Below are 25,305 nucleotides of genomic sequence, written 5' to 3'. Positions count from 1 at the left end.
TAATATTAATATACTCGTAAGCGGTGGGTGGTGTGCACGTCTTCGAAGTCTGACCAGGAGGCCACTCCGTCTACCTCTTCTGCGGTGACATTTTTTGGGTCGGCCTCTGGGATTAGATTCAATGTCCTGAGTGGTGGTCAGAACAAAGGATCCGCTTCGGGAAAGTTGTATTCCTGGTCGTTATGTTGGTAAGTTGACTTCCCTCTTATATCCAATATTTATTCCCTGCTGTATGTAATAACACTTAAAATTTAACACTTAAGAAACAATGTAAGAAATAATACATAAAAAAACGAAATACTGCACAGATTCCTAAGGACTCGAAGCGAGGTGACCATCTCTGTCGGTCGCCATCTTGCAATATTTGCGCATAAAAGCGTTTCCATCGCCATTTCTTCAATAATTAACTTTACCGACACAAAAAGATCCCACCATGTCGAAAGAACACATGATCTCTCTGCATTTATAAAATTGTACCGAAACAACCTGTTTCGATCACAGCTGTCAAAGCAGTTTTTTTTATACGATATGACTTTACTCGCATAAAAACTGTAGATGTAAACGTGGTTTATGAAGCAGAGAGAACAGCACACCCAGAGCCATATATTTAGATTATGGCTCTGCGCACGTAGCGCCACCCCATAGCGGGAAATCTTCCCACGATCCTTCCGCCTCTGAGCACACCCACATTAAGACTCTCTATACAAATGATTTTTGCTCCAGTTACATGGTCTTTATATACTGTATCAGGCAGACCATACAGAATTCCTTCAGCATCAAGCATTAACAGTCACAGCGGTACAACAATAATTTATGAACATGGTCTATGCAGACAGAGACAGAAAATAAAACATTACAAATGTATTTTATATTAACCAACATTATCAGAGGATGATCTCATGATTTTGGCTTCAGCCGACCCAGAGCTCATGTTGTAAACCTGCGGCTGTTATTCCTCTAATGATTTTTTATTCAAACAAAGAATATACTTTTCCAGGTGTGCGTCTCTGTCCTCTTCCTTTCATCAGGTACTTTTTGTGGACCCCATCAACGTGCAGTGACCTCACTCTATGGTAAACCTGTGGTCATAAACCTTTGACGAGCGTGTTCTCAGATAAGAGTACACTGTCAGTTGACATTCAACCCCAGATCAGCCAATGAATGTTTATAAACACACACATCACAGGTCAAATCCTGATCAGGTGAATCACATGAGAACCAGGAAGAATCCTTTGATGGAGCTGATGTTAAAGAAAAACACTATTCTTGGGATAAATGCAAATACACTATCAACAAGTCTTTTTGCTGACTTCAGGATGCGACACACACTCATGCAACACACACAACGAATATGCACTCCACATATCACATATATAAATGCACTTTCTCACAGGTTCAGATTCATGCGAGACCCTGACATTGTAAAATCATCTTTAGCATTCTAAGCTAGAATGCACTGACTTCCTAGATGATTCTGCTATCAGTCCAAGTTCAGTCAAATCAAATCAAATGGTATTTGTCACATGCGCCTAATACAACAAGTGTAGACTTTACCGTGAAATGCTTACTTACAAGCCCTTAACCAACAGTGCAGTTCAAGAAGAAGAAAATATTTACCAAGTAGACTAAAATAAAAAGTCATAATAAAAGTAACACAATAAGAATAACGAGACTATATACAAGGGGCACCGGTACCGAGTCAGTGTGCAGGGGTACAAGCTAGTTGAGGTAATCTGTACATGTAGGTGGGGGCGAAGTGGCTATGCATAGGTAACAAACAAACAGCGAGTGTACAAAAGGGGGGGGTAAATGTACATTTTCCAGTGGCGATTTTATGAATTGTTCAGCAGTCTTATGGCTTGGGGGTAGAAGCTGTTGAGGAGCCTTTTAGTCCTAAATTTGGTGCTCCAGTACCGCTTGCCGTGCGGCAGCAGAGAAAACGAGTCTATAACTTGGGTGGCTGGAGTCTCTGACAATTTTATGGGCTTTCCTCTGACACCGCCTATTATATATAGGTCCTGGATGGCAGGAAGCTTGGCCCCAGTGATCTATTGGGCGGTTCGCACTATCCTCTGTAGCGCCTTATGGTCAGATGCCGAGCAGGATGCTCTCGATGGTGCAGCCGTAGAACCTTTTGAGGATCTGGGGACCCATGCCAAATCTTTTCAGTCTTCTGAGGGGGAAAAGGTTTTGTCCTGCCCTCTTCACGACTGTCTTGGTATGGTTGGACCATGATAGGTTGTTGGTGATGTGGACTCCAAGGAACTTGAAACTCTCGACCCGCTCCACTACAGCCCCGTTGATGTTAACGGGGGCCTGTTCGGCCCACCTTTTCCTGTAGTCCACGATCAGCTCCTTTGTCTTGCTCACATTGAGAGAGACGTTGTTGTCCTGGCACCACACTGCCAGTTCTCTGACTTCCTCCCTATAGGCCGTCTCATCATTGTCGGTGATCAGCCCAACCACTGTTGTGTCGTCAGCAAACTTAATGATAGTGTTGGAGTCGTATTTGGCCACGCAGTCGTGGGAGAACAGGTAATACAGGGGGGGACTAAGTACACACCCCTGAGAGGCCCCAGTGTTAAAGATCAGTGTGGCAGGCGTGTTGTTGCCTACTCTTACCACCTGGGGGCGGCCTGCCAGGAAGTCCAGGATCCAGTTGCAGAGGGACGTGTTTAGTCCCAGAGTCCTTAGCTTATTGATGAGCTTTGTGGGCACTATGGATCTATGGTGTCCAGGAGGATGCTGTTGATGTGAGCTATGACCAGCCTTTCAAAGCACTTCATGGCTACCGACGTGCCACGGAGCGGTAATCATTTAGGCAGGTTACCTTCGCTTCTTTGGGCACAGGGACTATGGTGGTCTGCTTGAAACATGTAGGTATTACAGGCTCGGTCAGGGAGAGGTTGAAAATGTCAGTGAAGACACTTGACAGTTGGTCCACGCATGCTTTGAGTACACATCCTGGTAATCCGTCTGGCCCAACGGATTTGTGAATGTTGACCTGTTTAAAGGTTTTGTTCACATCGGCTACCGAACAGCTGGTGCACTCGTACATGCTTCAGTGTTGCTTGCCTCGAGGCAAGCATAAAAGGCATGTAGCTCATCTGGTAGGCTTGTGTCACCAGGCAGCTAGCATCTGGGTTTCCCTTTGTGGTCCGTAATAATTTTCAAGCCCTGCCACATCTGACGAGCGTCTGAGCCGGAGTAGTAGGATTCAATCTTAATCCTGTATTGACGCTTTGCTTGTTTGATGGTTCGTCTGAGGGCATAGCAGGATTTCTTATAAGCGCCCGGATTAGTCTCCCGCTCCTTGAAAGCGGCAGCTCTAGCCTTTAGCTCGATGCGGATGTTGCCTGTACGTATGCGGATGTTGCCATGGCTACTGGTTGGGATATGTACGTAGTCATCGATGCACTTATTGATGAAGCCGGTGACTGAGGTGGTGTACTCCTCAATTCCATTGGATGAATCCTGGAACATATTCCAGTCTGTGCTAGCAAAACAGTCCTGTAGTGTAGCATCCGCGTCATCTGACCACTTCCGTATTGAGCGAGTCACTGGTACTTCCTGCTTTAGTTTTTGATTGAAAGCAGGAATCAGGATAGAATTATGGTCAGATTTGCCAAATGGAGGGCAGGGGAGAGCTTTGTATGCATCTCTGTGTGTGGAGTAAAGATGGTTTAGGATTTTTTCCCCCCCTTGTTGCACATGTGACATGCTGATAGAAATTTGGTAAAACTGATTTAAGTTTGCCTGCATTAAAGTCCCCGTGCCACTAGGAGTGGCACTTCTGGGTGAGCATTTTCTTCATTGCTTATGGCCTTGTAGAGTTGGTTGAGAGCGGTCTTAGTGCCAGGTTCATTTTGTGGTGGTAAATAGACGGCTATGGATAATACAGATGAGAACTCTCTTGGTAGATAGTGCGGTCTACAGCTTATCATAAGGTACTCTACCTCAGGCAAGCAATACCTCAAGACTTCTTTAATTTTAGACATCGCGCACCAGCTGTTATTGACAAAAAGACACACAACCCCACCCCTCGTTTTACCAGAGGTAGCGTCTCTGTTCTGCCGGTGCATGGAAAATCCTGCTAGCTCTATATTGTCCGTATCTTCGTTCAGCCACTTTTCTGTGAAACATAAGATTTTACAGTTTTTAATGTCCCGTTGGTATGATAATCTTTATCGTAGGTCGTCAATTTTATTGTCCAATGATTGCACGTTAGCGAGAAGAATGGAAGGCAGTGGGAGTTTACTCGCTCACCTCAGGATTTTCAGAAGAATGCCCGATCTGCGGCCCCTTTTCGGGTGTCTTTTTTTCAGCAAAAGACGTGGTTCTGGGCCTGTTCCAGTGAAAGCAGGATATCCTTCTCGTCGGACTCGTTAAAGGAAAAAGTTTCTTCCAGTCTGCGGTGAGCAATCGCTTTTCTGATGTCCAGAAGTTCTTTTCAGTCATAAGAGACGGTAGCAGTAACATTATGTTCACAATACGTTTAAAAAATAGGTTACACAAAACGCCAAACGTCAGCCATGTTCTTCGAGGTATTCAATGGCAGATGCTCATATAAAAAATGTGTCTGGACCAAAGAAACAGAAGACTTTTGCAAGAAGACTCACTGTTCTCTGTACGTTAAAAGAAACCTGCAGAAATTCAGACTAGGGTAAAGATGGCGCCAATAGACATGGCAGCTCTGCTTATAACTCCTAAGCAACTTTGCAGTATTTTTTTGTGTTATACAAGCATTTCGATACACTCGCAAAAACATCTGCTAAATATGTGTATGTGATCAATATTTTTTTGATTTGACAAACATACACAGTACATACGTCGTATATGCTCTTTGATATAAATACATAGTCTTTGTTATACACATACAGTACATATATTTGTATATATCTCTTTATAAATCTTTATTAAAAACAAAGTTTTTATAACTGGCAACTTAGTCCTGGAGGCTAGTGTGTGTCCCTGTGCTGATCTTGTACAGGTATGCAGGTATGCAGGTATCTAGTCGGGGGAAAGCACACACGTCTCCAGAAGGGAATCTTTCAATTAAAAAAATTCTGAAATGTTTGAACCCGTTTTATAAAATGATATTGTGACCAAACAAAGAAAAGGAGTAAAAAAACATACACTGTGTTCTCTTTGGGCTGTGACTTCCACAATAACTAAAACATACAAAATAAAACTAGCACTAGTCTTAATCATAATGATGAAATATTCATAATATAAAAAAATTCTATACTATTTGTTTTACAATGTTTACAGTTGCGTACCCTATTTACAAAGTATGGGAGAGTTGAATATCCCTCCGAGACAGAGTCCATTGTGTGTGTGTGTCTAGCCAAGGTTGGTCTTCTTTCGTTTGCTGGGGCTCTGTCCTGGATCGAACTTCAGCTCCCGATACTGCATCTGTCAGATACACAGTCGGAGTTAAGCGCATACGCGCATGCACACGCACAGTCTTGTACAGCTAACCTTGTGGGGATACACAATTCAGTCCCATTCAAAATCCTATTTTCCCTAACCCCTAACCCTAAAACATAACCTTAACCGTAGCTCCTAACCCTAACCTTAAAACTAACCCTAGTCCCTAAACATACCAGCATACCACCCTGCAAACATACCAGCATACCACCCTGCATACCACTACTGGCTTGCTTCTGAAGCTAAGCAGGGTTGGTCCTGGTCAGTCCCTGGATGGGAGACCAGATGCTGCTGGAAGTGGTGTTGGAGGGCCAGTAGGAGGCACTCTTTCCTCTCGTCTAAAAAATATCCCAATGCCCCAGAGCAGTGATTGGGGACACTGCCCTGTGTAGGGTGCTGTCTTTCGGATGGGACGTTAAACGGGTGTCCTGACTCTCTGAGGTCATTAAAGATCCCATGGCACTTATCGTAAGAGTAGGGGTGTTAACCCCGGTGTCCTGGCTAATTTCCCAATCTGGCCCTCAAACCATCATGGTCACCTAATAATCCCCAGTTTACAATTGGCTCATTCATCCCCCTCCTCTCCCCTGTAACTATTCCCCAGGTCGTTGCTGCAAATGAGAACGTGTTCTCAGTCAACTTACCTGGTAAAATAACGGTAAATAAATAAATAAACCTAACCCTAATTCAAATTCTAGCCCTAACACTAATTCTAACCTTAACTCTAAACCCCCTAGAAATAGCATTTGACCTTGTGGGAACAAACAAAATGTCCCCAGTTGGTCAAATTGTTGTTCATTTACTATTCTTTTGGGGACTTTTGGTCCCCACAAGTATAGTTAAACATGTCCACACACACACACACACACACACACACACACACACACACACACACACACACACACACACACACACACACACACACACACACACACACACACACGCACACGCAGCACCTACCACTTGTACGTCTGAGGGGACTCTAGAGAGGAAGTCTAGCACCTCATTGTTTTCGATCAGGTACGGATTCCTGAGCTTCTTAGTAAACTTATTCACACCTGAGAAGAGTGGCGGGGAAGAAACCGGTCAGAACAGGTTAGAGACAATGATAGGGATGTAATGGTCAGAACCCCAGGAGCTGACTAGCTACACCCCTTCTTGAGGCTAGCCTGCATGTTCAGTTTGGGGTCTGTAGACAGGAGACACACAAAGAGCAAGGGACACACACATACACACACACTCACCCCAGGCGAGCACGAGGTATCGCAGAGGGATGAGGTAGAGGAGGACTGTAGCCACACACAGAACAGATATGGCCAGCCAACTCAGGAAAGGCACTGTCCAGTTAAATGTACTGTGGAGAGAGAGACAGAGATGTTAGTTAACACACACACAAACAGTAGCTGTCGAAAGGCGATACACACAGACACAGACACACACACACACACACACACACACACACACACACACACACACACACACACACACACACACACACACACACACACACACACACACACACACACACACATATACATTCACTTACTTCTTTATCCTCTCTCCATGGGAGGCCACGTCATCCAAGGCACTCTGTACACTGACACACACATCCTGGAGGGCATACAGCTTATCCATGAAGCCCTTACGCTCTGAATCCTACCAGGATACACACACGCAAATGTTACAGGGACAGAAAAGGTTGCTTCTAACAACAAAATACAAAATCATGCAGTTATTTTTTACAATAATGTTTTTCCATCAGTTGCACACAAGGTTAAAGAGAAGGTCGAGTGTTACCTTGTCATCTTTCTCCTCTTCCTCCTCCTCCCACTCAAACGTGGCTTCTCCTGCCTGTTGTAGGCCACATTGCCAGGACAAGGAGGAGAGAGACATTATACATACAGTGCCTTCGGAAAGTATTCAGACCCCCTTTTTCCACATTTTCTTACGTTACAGCCTTATTCTAAAATGTATTAAATATATATTTTTCCTCATCAATCTACACACAATACCCCATTATGACAAAGCAAAAACAGATTTTTAGAAGTTTTTGCTAATTTATAAAATATAAATAAAATATCACAGTATTCAGAGCCTTTACTAAGTACTTTGTTGAAGCACCTTTGTCAGCGATTACATCATCGAGTCTTCTTGGGTATGACGCTACAAGCTTGGCACACCTGTATTTGGAGAGTTTCTCCCATTCTTCTCTGCAGATCCTCTCAAGATCTGTCAGGTTGGATTGGGAGCATTGTTGCACAGCCTTTTTTCAAGTCTCTCCAGAGATGTTAGATCGGGTTTATGTCCAGGCTCTGGCTGGGTCACTCAAGGACATTTAGAGACTTGTCCCAAAGCCACACATACGTTGTCTTGGCTGTATGCTTAGGTTCGTTGTCCTGTTGGAAGGTAAACCTTCGCCACAGTCTGAGGTCCTGAGCGCTCTGGAGCAGGTTTTCATCAAGGATCTCTCTGTACTTTGCTCCGTTCATCTTTTCCTTGATCCTGACTAGTCTCCCAGTCCCTGCCACCACCATGCTTCACAGTAGGGATGGTGCCAGGTTTCCTCCAGACGTGACGCTTGGAATTCAGGCAAAGGAGTTCAATCTTGGTTTCATCAGAGAATTTTTTAGGTGCCTTTTGGCAAACTCCAAGCGGGATGTCATTTGCCTTTTACGGAGGAGTGGCTTCCGTCTGGCCACTCTACCATTAACCTCTACCGAGCACCTACCCCGGGTCCGGGAGCACCCCCCACCCCCCCCCCCCCACACTGATTAGCATCGCTAGCATAGCGTCACAATTAAATAGTAGCATCTAAATATCATTAAATCACAAGTCCAAGACACCTAATGAAAGATACAGATCCTGTGAATAAAGCCACCATTTCAGATTTTTATAATGTTTTACAGGGAAGACACAATATGTAAATCTATTAGCTAAACACGTTAGCAAAAGACACAATTTTTTTACTCCAACAGTTTTTTCCTGCGTCAGTAGCTATCACTAATTCGACTAAATAAAAATATATATAGCCACTAACCAAGAAACAACTTCATAAGATGACAGTCTGATAACATATTTAAGGTATAGCATAGTTTTTTTTTGAAAAATGTGAATTTTTCAGGTATAAATCACAGTTCTACATTGCAGCTGCAATCTGAAATAGTGCCGACGCAGCCAGAACAATTACAGAGACCAACGTCATATAACTAATTACTTGTCTTAAAACATTTCAGAAAAAATACACAGCGTACAGATATTGAAAGCCCAACATCTGGTGAATCCAAACAATATTTCTGATTTATTAAATGTTTTATAGCGAAAACAAAATGTAGCGCTAAATTAGCATAGCCACGCCAGCCAGAACCAGCTGGGCGCCCACGACCAGTTCACATGCACGACAGATATATGAAATAACATCGTAAATTGGGTCTTACTATTGCTGATCTTTCATCAGAATGTTGATCAAGGTGTCCTTAGTCCTGATGAGTCGTTCAATCCATTCATAATGGCAACTTTCCCTCTTCATTTAGCATATGTACTGGTCGACTGGCCAAAGTAAAAAAAGTCACAGAACGGAACACGGCAAAACTCCCGAAAAAATTCAAATAATCTGATTAAACTATATTGAAAAAACATACATTAAGATGATATGGTCACATGTATCAAACAAACTTCGAGACGGAGATAGTTTTCATCCGTAACGGCAGCAAAACAGAAGACAATCACACCTACAAATCGCGCGATTCAGAGAACCGGAAGTTGTCGGTCACGCCAAAGAAATAGGTCTTATTTCACGTCAGTACAAGATAAACAAAAAATTTCTCCTCTGACGTCCTCTTGACACCCAGAGGAAGACGAATGAAGTGTGTTTCGGGTCATAGGTGGCGTGACCATATATAGGCAGAGCGTTGAAGCGAGCATACACATCTTGCATTCTTCTTCTTGGTCAGTGAAAGTGCTGTCAAATGACTTCTGTTTCACTCAGAGACAAAATTGAAACGGTTTTAGAAACTATAGATTGTTTTCTATCCAATGGTATTAATTATATGCATATAGTAAGAGCAATAATTGAATAAGAGGCAGTTTAATCTGTAGAGGAAATTATGCTAATGCGAAAACAGCACCCCCTGTATTCTCAAGAAGTTAAGGCCTAATTGGTTGATTGCGGCAGAGATGGTTGTCCTTCTGGAAGGTTCTCCCATCTCCACAGAGGAACTCCGGAGCTCTGTTAGAGTGACCATCGGGTTCTTGGTCACCTCCCTGGTTCTAAACTTCTTCCATTTAAGAATGAGGCAACTGTGTTCTTGGGGACCTTCAATGCTGCAGAAATTCCTTCGACCTCATGGCTTGGTTTTTGCTCAGACATGCACTGTCAGCTGTGGGACCTTATATAGACAGGTGTGTGCCTTTCCAAATCATGTCCAAACAATTGAATTTACCACAGGTGGACTCCAATCAAGTTGTAGAAACATCTCAAGGATGATCAATGGAAACAGGATGCACCTGAGCTCAATTTCGAGTCTCACAGCAAAGGGTCTGAAAATGTATGTAAATATGGTATTTCTGTTTTATATTTTTAATACATTTGCAAACATTTCTAAAAACCTGTTTTCGCTTTGTCATTATGGGATATTGTGCGTAGATTGACGAGGATTTTTCTTTTTTTACCATTTAAGAAAAAGACTGTAATGTAACAAAATGTGGAAAAAGTCAAGGGGTCTGAGTACTTTCTGAAGGCATTGTTGAGAGAAACGGTAACATTATAGAAACACACTACACAGAACCACAGCACTCACCGTGTCTCCTGACTCCCTGCCTGCAGTGATGAAGTAGTTCCACGTCAACAGCAGCAGCAGAGCCCCAGGCACCATATAGAGCTCAAAGTTCCACACTACTACCACAAAGAACTGAAAGGGGGAGAGAGAGACAGTTTATTACTTTAGTTGGACGAGGCCCGTAGACCTTAATATCAAAGTGTGTGTGTGTGTTTCCCACCAGGAAGGCACTGATGCTCCTCTGAGGTGACTCCCACTCAAAGCAGCTGTTAATGAAGGTTCCAATGTTTATCACGAACATGATGCACCTCTTCACTCGGTTAAAGTTCTGCTGGAGCAACTAGACAAAAAACACAGGGTCTTCATCATCATCATCATCACCGGCCGTGAAACACACACTCGCACACTTACATGTTTAGACACTTTGGGTTCTTCCTCAATGTACTTCTGCTCTGGTGGAACTATCGTCCTCAAGCCTGCCTTCACCTGAGGACAACAGGAATCACAACCCAAAGGAGTGGAAGGAACATGTCAGGTGAGAGGAAGCAAAGGATGGTTTAGAAAAGAGAAGGTGAGTAGAGTTAACTCACAGTGCTATAGATGACGACAGACTCTAGGTAGATGAGTCCTTTAGTTGGTCCAGTCATCTCCTTATTCTTCAATACATAACCCTTCTGTTCTCCATTCTGGATCTGTGCGAGAGAGGAAGGAAGGGAAGGAGTGTGAAAGAGGGTAAGAGCAGGCTGTGTGTGTTTCTTTGCATTCCTAAGAAAGATGTGCGCTGGAGTTGCCTGGCTCACATACTCACATGTAACAGTGGGATGGCCACTTTCCCCAAGAAGTCAGCGCTCCTGTCTCGGTCTTCATCAAACACTGTCACCTCCAACACAGAGTGGATGTCCTTCACATTACTGAGAGGGAGGAGGGGAGGAGAGAGAGAGAGAGGGAGTAATAGGAGGGGATTAGAGCGAGAGGAGGACGGGGGAAGGAGGGGGGAGGGAAGGAGGGAGCAGAGGAGGGGGAAGGAGAGGGATAGGAAGGCAGGGAGGGGGGATAGAAACAGAGAGGAGTTACTGACAAATGTCTGTATTGGGTTGGAGACTGAGGGGCAAAGATGAAAGGAATAGAGAAAGGGATAAAAAGAGGGATGGGTATATTGATGAAAGAGAGGAGAGGCAGGTATTTAAAGATGGAAAGAAAGAGGAAGAGATAGATGGATACAGTGTAAATAGATGGATGGAAAAAGGGAGAGATAGAGGGATAGAAAAAAGTCGACACTTACAAGGTGAAGACTTTGTTCCATTCCGGGTTGAGGTTCTTGTAGATGGTGTGTGTTTGTAACCGATCGTTATTCAGCTCCAAAACACAGAAAGGATCACTCTTACCTACACAGAGACGCAGGCAGTTATACTGTAAACACATGCACACACGCACTTCCACACACGCACACACACACACACACCTTACCTGTGACATCGGCAGCCATGAGGCCCTCAGCTCTCATCACCTTGACCTGAACTATCCCCACATCTTTCAGGTTAGACAGGGGCCGGAACATGCCCTGGGAGAGAAAGCGAGAGACAGAATATTAATTCTAACCAGCATTTTGGAGAGAGAGTGGTGTGTGTATGAGCATTGTGTGTGAGATCTGTCCTACTGCTCTACCCTCTGGTCAAAAAGAGGTACTACACGGATCCGGGGGTCAGAGAAAGAGACTTTAGGTTACAACCACTACACCACCATATCCCTTAGCGACCTGTAAACCAAATCCTCTTTTTTGAACGGATGTCTGCCCTGAGTTTTCAGGTTGGCAAACATAATGGTGGATAGACTAAGTTGTACTCCCTTTTACTACAATGTTACTCACATATCGGCCCATGATCTCCCTGCGTTCGATGGGGTCGTCGAGCGGGGTGAGCGACAGGTCGGCGATGGAGACGTGTGAGGATGCTGTCAGAGTGACCAGCAGCACCACAGAGCCCCGGGACTCCTCCAACGTCAGCTCTAACCGATGGGTGTGTTCCTTAGCGAGGGTGGACAAGTCTAATGTACAGCTGAAAGAGTCACACACACACAGAGAGTTAAATACACACACACAGAGTGAAATACACACACACACAGAGAGTTAAATACACACACACACACAGAGTTAAATACACACACACACACACAGAGTTAAATACACACACACACACAGAGTTAAATACACACACACACACAGAGTGAAATACACACACACACAGAGAGTTAAATACACACACACACACAGAGTTAAATACACACACAGACACACATACAGACACACACACACACAGAGTTAAATACACACACACACACAGAGTTAAATACACACACAGAGTTAAATACACACACACACACACACACACACACACACACACACACACACACACACACACACACACACACACACACACACACACACACACACACACACACACACACACACACAGAGTTAAACACACACACACACAAAGTTAAATACACACACACACAGAGATAAATACACACACACACACACACAGAGTTAAATACACACACACACACAGAGTTAAATACACACACACACACACACACATACTCAGTGGGGACGACATGCAGCTAGAAAACACACACACACACACACACACACACACACACACACACACACACACACACACACACACACACACACACACACTCAGGGTTAAATACACACACACACACACACAGAGTTAAATACACACACACACACACACACAGAGTTAAATACACACACACACACAGAGAGTTAAATACACACACACACACACACACAGAGAGTTAAATACACACACACTCAGTGGGGACGACATGCAGCTAGAAAACACACACACACACACACACACACACACACACACACACACACACACACACACACACACACACACACACACACACACACACACACACACACAGAGAGTTAAATACACACACACACACACACACAGAGTTAAATACACACACACACACACAAACACACACACATAGTTAAATACACACACACACAGAGTTAAATACACACACAGAGTTAAATACACACACACACACACACACACACACACACACACACACACACACACACACACACACACACACACACACACACACACACACAGAGTTAAATACACACACACACACACACACACAGAGTTAAACACACACACACACAGAGTTAAACACACACACACACAGAGTTAAATACACACACACACACAAAGTTAAATACACACACACACACAGAGTTAAATACACACACACACAGAGTTAAATACACACACACACACACACACAAAGTTAAATACACACACACACAGAGTTAAATACACACACACACACACAGAGTTAAATACACACACACACACAGAGTTAAATACACACACACACACACACATACTCAGTGGGGACGACATGCAGCTAGAAAACACACACACACACACACACACACACACACACACACACACACACACACACACACACACACTCAGGGTGTAATACACACACACACACACACACACACACACACACACACACACACACACACACACACACACACACACACTCAGGGTTAAATACACACACACACACACACACACACACACACACACACACACACACACACCCAGAGTTAAATACACACACACACACACACACACACAGAGTTAAATACACACACACACACACACACACACACACACACACACACACACACACACAGAGAGTTAAATACACACACACACACACACACACACACACACACACACACACACACACACACACACACACACACACACAGAGTTAAATACACAGAGTTAAATACACACACACACACATACTCAGTGGGGACGACATGCAGCTAGAAAACACACACACACACACACACACCGTCCTATGAAGTCATCCCTGCGTCCTGTATCTTTGTCCCAGACTGCAATTTCAAGCACTCCTCCTGTCTCTTCATACATGTGCAGATCAAACTGCTCTCTCCACTGGGGACACAGCGTCTTAGGCATGGTCTACAGAGAGAAAGAGAGACGCTGATTACCTGTGCGTGCGTGTGCATGTGTACATGCCGTCTGTACCTTGCTCCTGTACTTCTGGTTTCCCAGTCTGAACTTCGCATAGGGGTCACTGAGGCCATTAGGGTCCATGGGGCAAAGGTCGCGACCTTCGATCAGAGAGATGCTGACGATGCCTCTCCACAGCTGGTGCTTACGGTGCAGCTCTGCCAGACGCACTGACTGCTGCTGCAGAGACAAACCCGGAGAGGTAGAGAAAGGGAGATGGAGAGAAAAAGAGAGGGAAAGAGAGAGGGAGAGAAAGAGAGAGGGAGAGAAAGAGAGATGGAGAGAGGGAGAGAAAGAGAGATGGAGAGAGGGAGAGAAAGAGAGATGGAGAGAGGGAGAGAAAGAGAGATGGAGAGAGGGAGAGAAGGAGAGATGGAGAGAGGGAGAGAAAGAGAGATGGAGAGAGGGAGAGAATAAGAGATGGAGTGAGGGAGAGAAAGAGAGATGGAGTGAGGGAGAGAAAGAGAGAAAGTCAGTTACATAGATGTTACATTTTGAATCACTTCTGGTGCTAAAAGCAGGAGGACCAAAATAATGTCGACCCCGGTGCTAAAATATGGGAGAGGATGACAACCACAACAAACAGCGCTACAGTACAGCCACAGTTTATCACCTGAACCAGCTGTTAGACAGACTGTCTGTTCAGAGACACATTATCGATTATACTATAACTCAATGTGGCACGCTTAATAAAGCCAAGTCAGTTCTGAAAGGGAACCCGAGTGCCCGCCTCAGCTGACGCATCAGCTAGGATTGCACCAATTAGATGCTAGTAACAATCACGCCTACCTTATTTGGCGGTCTATTTAAGGTGAGAGCTTTTGCTTCTCCAGTATGCATTTTCTTATTTTGCTCCCAACCCCAGCCTCCAGCTGTTCTGCTTTCCTGCTGGGGGATTGGTATAGCTGACCACGCTCACTGCTTGTAGTTCATTGTCTATATTGATGCTTGTTTGGGCAGTGAGCTACCCTGAAGGACCGGAGCCCATATCGCCAAGACTTGCATTATTCGTTCTTTAATAAATGGTGAAACATATTTCAAGATGGTGTTTCCTTGCTGGACTATGGTGTTTAGAATAGTTTATTTTTATCATCTCTAAGATCCAGAGCTTATCTCTGTGTTTAAAATGGGATAGTGTTCTTTCTGGTGTGGCAGTGAGACTGACCCTTCTGGGGAAAAAAACTGCATAGACCAGCATATGCTGGTGACTAGAGCTGGTTCTTTGTTGTGTCTGGTTCCATTCTTTGTTGTGTTTTGGACACTTTCACGCTGGTGTGCTAGTGCTAGTCTTATGCTGGTATTTTTTATTGATTTTACTTTTACCTTTATTTAACTAGGCAAGTCAGTTAAGAACAAATTCTTATTTTCAATGACGGCCTATGAACAGTGGGTTAACTGCCTTGTTCAGGGGCAGTATGCTGGTGACCATGCTGGTAAATCAGCATAACCAATTAGACCATGCTGGTCAGACCTGTTTGACCAGCTACTGTAGACCAGCGATGGGCAAATATTTGTCTTTTTTTGGAACTCAGTCGGCGTCTCAACTTACCGTCGAGAGTTATAATGGTAAAACACACAAGGTGCAATTTTGAAATTTGGTTGTGCGTCGGCAATTTTTTAAATCTTACTATGTCAGTCACTGACAGTCATTCAATTAGCCCATGTCAGCTATCATTTTTTGATTTATAAATTAGTCTAGTCAGCTATCAAACTTGTAGTAATCATGGGGCCCCCATTGATTTTGTTAGTCACTCTCACTCAGATATCATATTCAAAACTGCTAACTTTTCTCTTCAACCTATGGCAAAATGTGTAGAATTACAAGGATTAGCTGTAAAACGGCACATTTTGAGTAGAGGGCCAACAAATTACAAAAGGCTAGGGCCGGATCTGACTGTATTATGTGGGTACGCAGACCTGCCAGCCACTGCGGCCCCTCATGATGAGTTCAGTGGAGGGGGATGAGGGGATAGAGCACAGCAACAGCAACACAACACAGCACTGGGATGGATGCGGCTGCCACACACACACACACACACACACACACACACACACACACACACACACACACACACACACACACACACACACACACACACACACACACACACACACACACACACACACACACACACACACACACACACAGGGTATGGTTAGGGATAGAAGCTGATGCTATTCTTCATAGTTTTACCTTACTGGATCGCCTCCAGGCCCGTTTGAGCAGCATGGTCTAGAAATAAGACACATTATTTCAAAGAGCACTCCATTCAAGATAGACTCCCATCTCCGCAGCACTCCACCAATCAGGCCTTTATGGTAGAGTGGCCAGACAGAAGCCACTCCTAAGTAAAAGGCACATAACAACCAGCTTAGAGTTTACCAAAAGGCACCTAAAGGACTCAGACCATGAGAAACAAGATTATCTGGTCTGATGAAACCAAGATTGAACTATTTGGCATGAATGCCAAAGAGTTAAGGCTGTAATGTAATGTAACAAAACGTGGAAAAAGTCAAGGGGTCTGAACACTTTCAGAGGGCACTGTATGTAGAGTAGTTGGAATAAGTGGATATACTTTATATGCAAACCATCAACTACAGGGCCAAACCATCAACTACAGGGCCAAACCATCAACTACAGGGCCAAACCATCAACTACAGGGCCAAACCATCAACTACAGGGCCAAACCGTCAACTACAGGGCCAAACCATCAACTACAGGGCCAAACCATCAACTACAGGGCCAAACCATCAACTACAGGGCCAAACCGTCAACTACAGGGCCAAACCGTCAACTACAGGGCCAAACCATCAACTACAGGGCCAAACCATCAACTACAGGGCCAAACCATCAACTACAGGGCCAAACCGTCAACTACAGGGCCAAACCGTCAACTACAGGGCCAAACCATCAACTACAGGGCCAACCCATCAACTACAGGGCCAAACCGTCAACTACAGGGCCAAACCATCAACTACAGGGCCAACCCATCAACTACAGGGCCAACCCATCAACTACAGGGCCAAACCGTCAACTACAGTGCCAACCCATCAACTACAGGGCCAAACCATCAACTACAGGGCCAAACCGTCAACTACAGGGCCAAACCATCAACTACAGGACCAACCCATCAACTACAGGGCCAAACCGTCAACTACAGGGCCAAACCGTCAACTACAGGGCCAACCCGTTAACTACAGGGCCAACCCATCAACTACAGGGCCAAACCGTCAACTACAGGGCCAACCCATCAACTACAGGGCCAACCCATCAACTACAGGGCCAAACCATCAACTACAGGGCCAAACCATCAACTACAGGGCCAAACCGTCAACTACAGGGCCAACCCATCAACTACAGGGCCAAACCATCAACTACAGGGCTAAACCATCAACTACAGGGCCAACCCATCAACTACAGGGCCAAACCATCAACTACAGGGCCAACCCATCAACTAAAGGGCCAACCCATCAACTACAGGGCCTAACAATCAACTACAGGGTCAAACCATCAACTACAGGGCCAAACCATCAACTACAGGGCCAACCCATCAACTACAGGGCCAACCCATCAACTACAGGGCCAACCCATCAACTACAGGGCCAACCCATCAACTACAGGGCCAAACCATCAACTACAGGGCTAACCCATCAACTACAGGGCCAACCCATCAACTACAGGGCCAAACCATCAACTACAGGGCCAACCCATCAACTAAAGGGCCAACCCATCAACTAAAGGGCCAACCCATCAACTACAGGGCCTAACAATCAACTACAGGGCCAAACCATCAACTACAGGGCCAAACCTTCAACTACAGGGCCAACCCATCAACTACAGGGCCAACCCATCAACTACAGGGCCAACCCATCAACTAAAGGGCCAACCCATCAACTACAGGGCCAACCCATCAACTACAGGGCCAACCCATCAACTACAGGGCCAACCCATCAAGTCTACAGACCCCTTGCACTGTTTTCTAAAATGGGATTCAATTCGATTTTTTAACCAACAAATCTATGCAACTTATTCCACATCTTCAAAGTGAAATACAATTTTTTTTAAATGTCCAAATGTATAAAAACCTGTGATAAACAAAGATGTCCTGATTGCAAATTGCAGTGTATTCGAAGGTTCAAAAGGGCTTTTAAAGTTGGTAATTTCCACTTTAAAATGTCAGACTTGATTTACCCTAACTAAAAATGTATACACTCATAAAAATTGTCCAATAATTATAATCCACATAATTATTCACAGTTCCTGTTGCTGCAGGATTATTTTCCTGCTGTGAGAAACTGGTCAAATAAGATGTATTTGCCATTTTGTATTGCAGTATTACCTAATGGCCTTGTGGCAAACAGGCCAGTAATGAGGAGTGAATGTGATGTTGTTGATCCTCTGTATTGCTGTGGCAGCATCATGTTATGGGTATGCTTGTCACTGGCAGGGAGTGGGGAGTTTGTCAGGATGAAAATAAACATGAAAGGAGCCAAAGCCCAGGTAAAAATTTTGTGGAAAACCTGCCGTAGTCTTCTGAAAACCTAACCCTGGGAAAGAGTTTTATTTTTCAGCGGGACAAATACACAAATTGTATAACCAAAGACCCACCAGAATGGCTTTCCAAGAGGTGGTGTCTCAGTCCTGACTTAAATCTGCTTGAAAATCAGAGACAAGGTTGGAATATTGCTGTCCATCAATGATTCCCAAACTATTTTACTGAGCTTGAGCAATTTTGTCAAAATCAATGGATATGTGTTGCCCTAAATGTTGCGCAAGTTTGGTAGAATCTTAATCAAAATGATTCACAGCCGTACTGGCTGCCAACGGGGCGTCCACCAACGATCAACTCTGGGGAGCGAAGACATACGCAATCAAGACATCTACATTTTTTTATTCATTTGGAAAATGTTCTATGATTTTTCTTTCAGTAGATAGTGTAGATTGGTTTGGGGAAAAATTGATTTATTAATACCCTTTTTAGATTTTATTTCAAGGTAGCAAAATGTGAAGACTGCAAGGGGTGTGTAGAGAATCAAAGTATGGATAAGAGACACTTCACACTGGTTCTGATCAGTAACCCCCCCTCTCTCTATCTCCATCCCCTTTGTCTCTTTCCCTGCCCCACAATGTCTCCCAGAGTGGAAGAGGGTCCTACTTGAAAGGCCAGGTTGTGTACACTGTAAAAAAAAGAAAGAAGAGAGATGTTTCCACATACAATTGTGAGGTAACCAGTTGCGATAGGATTGTGAATTTGTTCAACAGAAATTTCACACACAAACATTTTGTTGAGAAAAATCACAATCCTATTGCAGCTGGTTGCCTTGTACGTTGAAGGAACTTTGTTTTCTTCATTTTCTCTTTTTTAGTGTAGCCATTGGGTCCATGTCTAATTAACCCAGCAGATCATGAATAATACATTCACAGGATTCATTTTACATCCTGGCACCGCAGATGCCTCATCCCCCTTCCGATGGAGAACACAAAATAACAGAGTGTTCCAAATTCCCGCTTCCAGTTCCACCCGGCTCCAGATACAGACGCAAAGAAAATACAGTCTAAGATGCTGCTGTAATTAAGGCTTTAATTAAAACTAATCAAGGGGTAAGAACCAAATAAATTCCCCTGATGGATATTAAATCTGTGTGAAAGAGTGTCAGGGAGATGGAGAGAGGGCATGTAGGAATATTAAGCCTGGCTACATCAGGCTAAAGAGACTAATTGGAGTTGGCAGGTATGGAATATGCTACAGGAGGCTAACGGGCTAACTACCAATAGACTCACTTTGCTCACATAAGGCTTCCAACGATGCTCCTTTACCACCTCATTTGTCTGTTGGACGCAAACAGTTCACAGACTCAGCACCACTAGACCCTCAATAGACTATAGCTACTGGCTGCCTTACATTTCCTCAGAGCTAAACGTGTTTAGCGCTGGGCTGGAACAGAAACCTGCACCACCCTGTAGTTTTTCCGGGACTGCAGTGATCTGGTTCCCTTACCGTGCATCTCATCAAAAATGAAACGTGTTAGTGCTGGGCTGGAGCAAAACCCTGCACGCCCTATAGTTCTTCTATTGTGATAACTGTTGTCAGTGGGTAAGTGGTGGTTTAACACTTACAGTGGCATCTCTGTGCGGCTCATCTATGGAGCCGTCTTTAGGCCTTAAGGTGACGGTCAGCTCCAGTGTTCCCAGGTCTACATCAGGGTAGTGAGGGTCCTGCAGTGTCAGAGTAACTGGTATCGCCCTGCACAGGAATAGATCACATTCAACTCGTGTGTGTGTGTCTGAGTGTGTGTGTGTCTGAGTGTGTGGGTGTCTGTGTGACACCAGGTCTCAGGCAGGGTCCGGTTCAACTGGAGGAGCAGAACAGAGGAAATCAGAGGAAAACAGGTTGCAAAACCCGGGAGCCACAATAGCTGATGACGTAATGCGGTCAAGTGGTTTCGTGTGGCTAAGGTGGTAAGTGTCGTGAGTTCAATTTGTGCAGGGATGGTCATATACACAGACTGAAAATGCATGCACTCGCTGTACTGTAAGTCGCTTTGGAGAAAAGCTTCTGCTAAGTGGTGTACATATTATACTTCTGTCAGACAGGTGATCTGCATACTGTATGTACAGTATGTGCCAATGCAGTTTACAAACAGGTGATATACAGATGCCATAGGCCTACAGTACCGCTGTTGCTCCAGGGCCTCCAGGTAGAGGTAAGCTGAACCCATGAAGTCATCCTGAAGGCCGAAGTCATAGTCAAACACCTGCACGGAAAACACACACCATCTGTGTTAGAGTGTGTGTGTTAGAGTGAGTGTATGTGTGTGCGCGTGCATGTGTGTGTGTGTGTGTGTGTGTGTGTGTGTGTGTGTGTGTGTGTGTGTGTGTGTGTGTGTGTGTGTGTGTGTGTGTGTGTGTGTGTGTGTGTGTGTGTGTGTGTGTGTGTGTGTGTGTGTTCGTTACCTTGACATAGAGAGGATCCTGCAGACTGTCCACCAGTATTTTAGTCCCCTCGTCCCAGACAGGGTTAAGGTTCTTGTGGATGGTCTTACTGCGAAACACCTCTTTCCCGCACAGCTTAAACTTCACATACGGATCACTGGTACCTAAGAGGGTGGAGAAAGAGAGTGAGAAAAAGAGAGAGAGAGAGAGGGAGAGAATAAAAAGTGTGAGAGAGAGAAGAAAGTGAGACAGACTTTTCATGATTTAGTTTTTTTTACAAACCCATTATTCCAGTCCATCCCTGTCCCTCCCAACCCCCCTAAAGATAGATGGACAGATATACTGTATATACCTCCTCTGTCCCGTATGGCCAGGTTGTGTCCTCTCTTCAGCACTATGTCCAGCTGGTACATCTCTGAGCTGGGCAGAGCTCTGTCTGAGTTAACCCCCGAGGCATCAGTGGCACCCATAACCTGGGGAGAGAGGGGAGACAGACGTTTAAAAATACAGTGTTAAACACACAACCTAACACACACAGAACACACACAGCATCACACACACAAACATGCATGCACACACACAGTTTCACAGGCATACACACACGGACAAACAAACAGAGAGAGCGAGAGAGAAAGAGAGAGAGAGAGACAGAAAAACACAAAGCACACAAAGCCTAATAAAACTGTCATCCTGAAAAATATGTTGGCTAAAACACAGCGTTGGAACGAGGAAAGGGGTGTGACACAGCTTCACAAAACCAACTTCCTGGAACCTCCTGCACCAGAGATGCTTTCAGCATCACAGCTCCTACAGGAGCGATGCCTTCACCAGCAAACACAGTCAAGAGCATAATATTCACCATAAAAGCGACCGTGAGCTTAGTCCCGTTCCTCTGCTGTGGGTGTGTGTAGGCAGGGCACACACGTTTCCAGTGAGCAGACGGCTATCAGTGTACCAAGAGAAAACCAATGAAACAGCACATCTACAGGGACACCACTAACAGGATGTTGCATGAGAAAGACTTCCTGAGTTGAGTGTGAGCTTCTTATCTACAATACATATCCATTCCGGTGTTGCTCCACTTCCATACCCAGGTCCACTGTCATCACCATGCATTACCGAGGCCGGTCAGTGTGTGCATCTACTGTATTCAACGATTTCCTGCTACTGGTTCCTGCTACAGGAATTACACTTCTGGTGAAGGGAAGGTCAGCTGATATATTGTCCCCACTTACACCAAAAAAACACATTTTGTGATCAGGACATAGACCAAGCCCAGGGATAAACACCAACTCTACAGTAGTGCATCCCTGATCACATAGTTATTACAGTGTACACACACTGGCAGTGCCCGCTTTGTCTCCTGAGTTTGTTTCCGTGGATATACATAGCTGTACCTCATAATTACATTGTGGTTACCATAGTAATTCTCTCTCGCTCTCTCTTTCTCCCTCCAGACGCACAGACACACTTAAATCAATGGCGGTCAGCAACTTTAATCCAGTCGACAGACAGGTGAGCTATTCAGCACATACACTTCAATTTAAGTGTTCTGTAACACCTAAACAAACACATCCTTCTGAGAGTTTTGAAAGATGACATGATGTGTTGTAACACCACTTAATCAAGTGTTGTGTAACACCTTCCCAGGGACTGGGAGCCCTACCGGAAGAGGTTGAAAGCATCATTTTGGTGTTTCGAGTTCTGTTTAGTGCAGAATTGGATACCTTCTCTTTTGGTGTTGTTTCCCCTCTCTAAATCTTCTGAACACGATCACAGTGCTTCAGCGTGAGAACAGTTCTTCTGCAGGATGTTAAAAATGGATTCATGTTCAGTATCTGATCGTTTGCCCGTTTAACCCATTTTGGTAGGCTTGTTGAGCACAGTGCTCAATCCACCAGCAGTATCTAAAGGTTTTTCAACAAGCACTATATTTGCTTCTTCCGTCAAAAGGTAGACATGTGTGAACGGGTAGTCTCACCATTGAACGTCATTTTGATTGATGGTTTTGATATCCATTCATCACGATCCATTCCACCTCATGGCACAACAAGCTGCTTAATACTCATATAGAAGTTGACTTTTCGTTCTTCAAACATGCATACAACATTCTGTAAAATAATCATAAAGTCTAAAACATTTGAATTACCCGTAATCCTCTAAAAAAAACGAGCCACGTGACAAGATATGATTCAAACCAAATCAGTTCAATCACAAAATGTTCTCTCTTTGGTTAGTTATCCTCATAAAAGTTACTTACATTTTTAGCAACATACTACGTTGGATTTATTCTTACATTTTTCGGGTAAAATCATTGAAACGACTTGCATTCATTTTCTATTAAGTATATGTTTTTTTGGTTTGTTGTTGTCAATTTAAATTCACCCCGGAATAATGTTTTACAGTGTGGCTGTGTGGTTGAGTGTGTGAAAATTCAAATCAATTCCAAAGAAATGCACCATCTTACTGCCCCAGGGGTTCAATTGCTGCTTCCGTCTGTCCCACTTTCACTCCTTCTCTGTCTCCTCCTGTTTCTATTCTGTCTAAATAAAGCATTGAAAAAGGTGGAACTCCACAAAAATATTCTCTACAAGTTGTTATCATTAATCAACATTTAGGCTATAACTCATTTGCATCTATTATTAACCATTTGATTGTATGAGAGACAGTCTGCCCCAATTTTTTTTTACCAAAATAGAGAATAATTTTTATGCTGCCTTTTACATGCACTGACCCCCCACCCCCACAACGCTCTCCTAAAAACAATATTCAGATTGAAGAACCACTTCGGGCGTTTCAGAGTACTTCTATTCTGTTTTAAAACGTTCTTTGTCTCATAACACTAACATTGGTGTTTACATCCAAACACCAGATCTCCGGTTAGGTGCATTACCTTTCATGGTTTCATTACACAATCATGGTGTTTTGAGTCTTTACATTTTTACAGTGTAGTCATCAGATATCTGCTATCTCATGACATCAACCATAGACCATCACAGAGACACAACCTCTCTGTGTACACAATCAATAGGTGATCAATAATAGTGATCTGTACTAACAATCAATCATAGTGATGTGATTAGTCTTGCTATGGCTGGGAGGAGGGGAGGGATGGGTAGTCGATAGACTACGAACAGGAGAGAGATATTGGTCAAACAACGACAACGACACTTGACTGGCCTGGTACAATTGAGCCAATGGAGAAAATGTCAAAAACCAAAACCAATGTGACTGTATGTCTGCCTATTAGGCTGTGGCCCTGAGTAGTGCATTATGTACAGTGAATGAATAAGGTTTGATCCTGGACTAAGCCATATGTCTAACCAACCAGGCTGTGCGTGTGTGAACAACAAGCTGCTTGCAGCTGATCTCCATAGGCCCGTGGTACTAAATCAGGAGATGAGAGCCGCTGGGCTTATAATACACACTGATCAGGTACAATCCTTTCAGCAGGCACTGATTTACATGCAGTACAGGGTATTTCAGGAGAGAGACTGTGTGTGTGTGTGTGTGTGTGTGTGTGTGTGTGTGTGTGTGTGTGTGTGTGTGTGTGTGTGTGTGTGTGTGTGTGTGTGTGTGTGTGTGTGTGTGTGTGTGTGTGTGTGTGTGTGTGTGTGTGTGTGTGTGTGTTGGTTATTTACTGAGACAAGCAGCCAGTATAGGCGATCTCCGTGAGTTCTGTGACATGACAACAGACATGTTTCAACTGGTTAAATATACCGTGAGCTCAACTTTGTGACCAAATCGAGAGAAGAAAATTCAGAGGGGGGTTTAAATGTACAAAAGCAATCAAAGAATTAGACTGTGATTACCATAGTAATTCTCTCTCTCTCAACACAACCCATTCCCCCCTTCAGTCACCATCCACCCTCCCACATGCTCCCTCCCCCCCAGAAACCATGCAGCTATCCACTGGTTAATGTTTTCAGAGCAGTAATCTTCTCTGATTGATTGAGAGTTAAGGGCACTATCATAATTAAGTAACATAATAGATGCAAAGCATTTAAAATCATGCACTCCCCCCCAATTTAAAAAAAAACTTTGCCCCTGAAGCATTTAAAAG

At 44.1% G+C, this 25,305-nt stretch overlaps 1 protein-coding gene across 2 annotated transcripts in view; it reads right to left on the bottom strand.

The window, feature by feature from the left end:
* Window positions 1–710: 710 nt before the first annotated feature.
* The window catches only part of LOC129863764 (multiple C2 and transmembrane domain-containing protein 1-like), a 50,234-nt gene continuing 25,639 nt past the window's right edge, over window positions 711–25,305 (bottom strand). Inside the window, exons 2-21 of one of the 2 annotated variants that reach the window (XM_055936005.1) lie at window positions 21,595–21,715; window positions 21,264–21,406; window positions 20,985–21,064; window positions 20,427–20,553; window positions 16,503–16,541; window positions 14,324–14,488; window positions 14,127–14,257; window positions 12,073–12,259; window positions 11,673–11,766; window positions 11,488–11,590; window positions 11,014–11,116; window positions 10,796–10,897; window positions 10,617–10,691; window positions 10,426–10,545; window positions 10,227–10,337; window positions 7,228–7,281; window positions 6,977–7,086; window positions 6,675–6,784; window positions 6,391–6,488; window positions 711–5,415 (exon numbers count right to left, since the gene is read on the bottom strand). In XM_055936005.1, coding sequence (XP_055791980.1) covers window positions 5,344–5,415; window positions 6,391–6,488; window positions 6,675–6,784; window positions 6,977–7,086; window positions 7,228–7,281; window positions 10,227–10,337; window positions 10,426–10,545; window positions 10,617–10,691; window positions 10,796–10,897; window positions 11,014–11,116; window positions 11,488–11,590; window positions 11,673–11,766; window positions 12,073–12,259; window positions 14,127–14,257; window positions 14,324–14,488; window positions 16,503–16,541; window positions 20,427–20,553; window positions 20,985–21,064; window positions 21,264–21,406; window positions 21,595–21,715 — 2,145 coding nt within the window. In that variant the 3' untranslated portion in view covers window positions 711–5,343. The remainder of the gene's footprint in view (window positions 5,416–6,390; window positions 6,489–6,674; window positions 6,785–6,976; window positions 7,087–7,227; window positions 7,282–10,226; window positions 10,338–10,425; window positions 10,546–10,616; window positions 10,692–10,795; window positions 10,898–11,013; window positions 11,117–11,487; window positions 11,591–11,672; window positions 11,767–12,072; window positions 12,260–14,126; window positions 14,258–14,323; window positions 14,489–16,502; window positions 16,542–20,426; window positions 20,554–20,984; window positions 21,065–21,263; window positions 21,407–21,594; window positions 21,716–25,305) is intronic. The other variant, XM_055936006.1, reaches the window with a different exon arrangement.

This window comes from Salvelinus fontinalis, chromosome 10, assembly GCF_029448725.1.
Source record: "Salvelinus fontinalis isolate EN_2023a chromosome 10, ASM2944872v1, whole genome shotgun sequence".
In the NCBI taxonomy this organism is placed as follows: domain Eukaryota; kingdom Metazoa; phylum Chordata; class Actinopteri; order Salmoniformes; family Salmonidae; genus Salvelinus; species Salvelinus fontinalis.
Note: the sequence above shows the minus strand (reverse complement) of the source record. Positions and strands in the feature narration are given on the sequence as shown.